Source organism: Neovison vison, chromosome 11, assembly GCF_020171115.1.
Source record: "Neovison vison isolate M4711 chromosome 11, ASM_NN_V1, whole genome shotgun sequence".
Classification (NCBI taxonomy): Eukaryota; Metazoa; Chordata; class Mammalia; order Carnivora; family Mustelidae; genus Neogale; species Neogale vison.
Window position 1 is genome coordinate 204994560 of NC_058101.1, and position 1805 is coordinate 204996364.

Sequence of the window (1805 nt, forward strand, 5' to 3'; positions counted from 1 at the left end):
TTTCCTCTTGCAAATGAAAGATTCTTAAGAGTGATAATAAAGGTCATTTTTTTTGTAATGTTTTTAGGTTCCTGAACACAACTTTACTCGTAAAACAAGGATTTTGTTGTTGGTGTTGGTGTTTTTCTTTATAAAACAAATTGTACCATAATTTTGGTATAGTTAAAGATAATGTCATTTATCCACAGACATTCAGTCAATATTAAAACTTTCTAATAGCCCAAAATATTATATATTGGTTAATATATCTATTGCCTTACAAAATCTCTTTACCTCATATAGACTGCTAATGTTGTCCTTAATGTATTCTAGCTAAACTGCCTCTATGCACATAAATAACTACCTTGTCCTTGTTCATGAGGATGGGCAAACAGAACCTAGAGGAATCCATGCTTCAAGTTTTTAATATTTCACAGGAAATAATTTTGTTAACTGTCTTTGATTAAATAGGACTTTGCTATAAAGTTTTGGACCTTTGACTGAAAATATGTCTGAGAAGATTGTAACAACTGATAGTGCTTGAAAACAATGATAAAAAGTGCTCAGAAGTTTTTTTCAACTTTTTACTTTGGTGTGATCTCAGACTTACAAGAAAGTTGCAAGAATATTAAAAAGAATTTCCTGCGGGTCGGAGTGGGCAACGGCCTGCAGAGCAACATGCCTAAGTTTTATTGTGACTACTGCGACACGTACCTCACCCATGACTCTCCATCTGTAAGAAAGACACATTGCAGTGGTAGAAAACACAAAGAGAATGTGAAAGACTACTATCAGAAATGGATGGAAGAACAGGCTCAGAGCCTGATCGACAAAACAACCGCTGCATTTCAACAAGGAAAGATACCTCCTACTCCATTCTCTGCTCCTCCTCCTGCAGGGGCAATGATCCCACCTCCCCCCAGTCTCCCGGGTCCTCCTCGCCCTGGTATGATGCCAGCGCCCCACATGGGGGGCCCTCCCATGATGCCCATGATGGGCCCTCCTCCTCCTGGGATGATGCCAGTGGGACCTGCTCCTGGAATGAGGCCACCTATGGGAGGCCACATGCCAATGATGCCTGGGCCCCCAATGATGAGACCTCCTGCCCGTCCCATGATGGTGCCCACTCGGCCAGGAATGACTCGACCGGACAGATAAGGAGAGACAGGAACCTCTTTATATTCATTTTATATTACTTGTTCTACTTCACCAGGAGATCATGGTGCTGTGACTCTGGGTGTTTTTTCACAGCAGGACAAGGAAGATTTGCTTGCCCTTCTATCAAAGAAAGAATAGTTTTTGCAGGGGAGTAGTGGGACAAAAAAAAAAAAAAGTAATTTTCATTTGTATTGTGAAATGTGAAAATAAAATTGTCAGCTGTTTTAGTTAAAAAAAAAAAAAGAATTTCCATATACTTTTTATCCAGATTCCCCAAGTGTCAACATTTGTCACCTTTGCTTTGCTTTATTGCTCATTCTTTTGCTTTCTAATATGTTGTACCCCACAAAGTATAATTTTCTCTCTCTGCATATACTTGTTCTTCAGTTTTTGAAACTAAGTGGCAAAATGATGCCCTGTTATTCTCAAATGTTTCAGTAAATATTTCCTAAGTACAAAGACATCCTCCTACTAATTAAGATAACTATTATCAAAATGAGAACATTAACATTGATATTATGATCTAATCTATGGACATTATTCACATTTTGGCCAATTGTCCCAATAAAATCTTTTATAGCAAATGAAAATTCTGGATCACACACTGACCTCGGTTATTATGTCCTTCTGGTCTGCTTTCATCTGGAACATTCCTCAGTTTTTCTTTG

The 1805-nt window shown here is 38.3% G+C and overlaps 1 protein-coding gene across 1 annotated transcript; it reads left to right on the forward strand.

Annotated features, from left to right (window-relative positions):
* Positions 1–604: 604 nt before the first annotated feature.
* On the forward strand, positions 605–1356 carry LOC122889178 (U1 small nuclear ribonucleoprotein C). Its single transcript, XM_044224090.1, has one exon. The coding sequence runs from the start codon at positions 658–660 to the stop codon at positions 1135–1137; it is 480 nt and encodes a 159-aa protein (XP_044080025.1). The 5' UTR covers positions 605–657; the 3' UTR covers positions 1138–1356.
* The last annotated feature ends 449 nt before the right edge of the window (positions 1357–1805 follow it).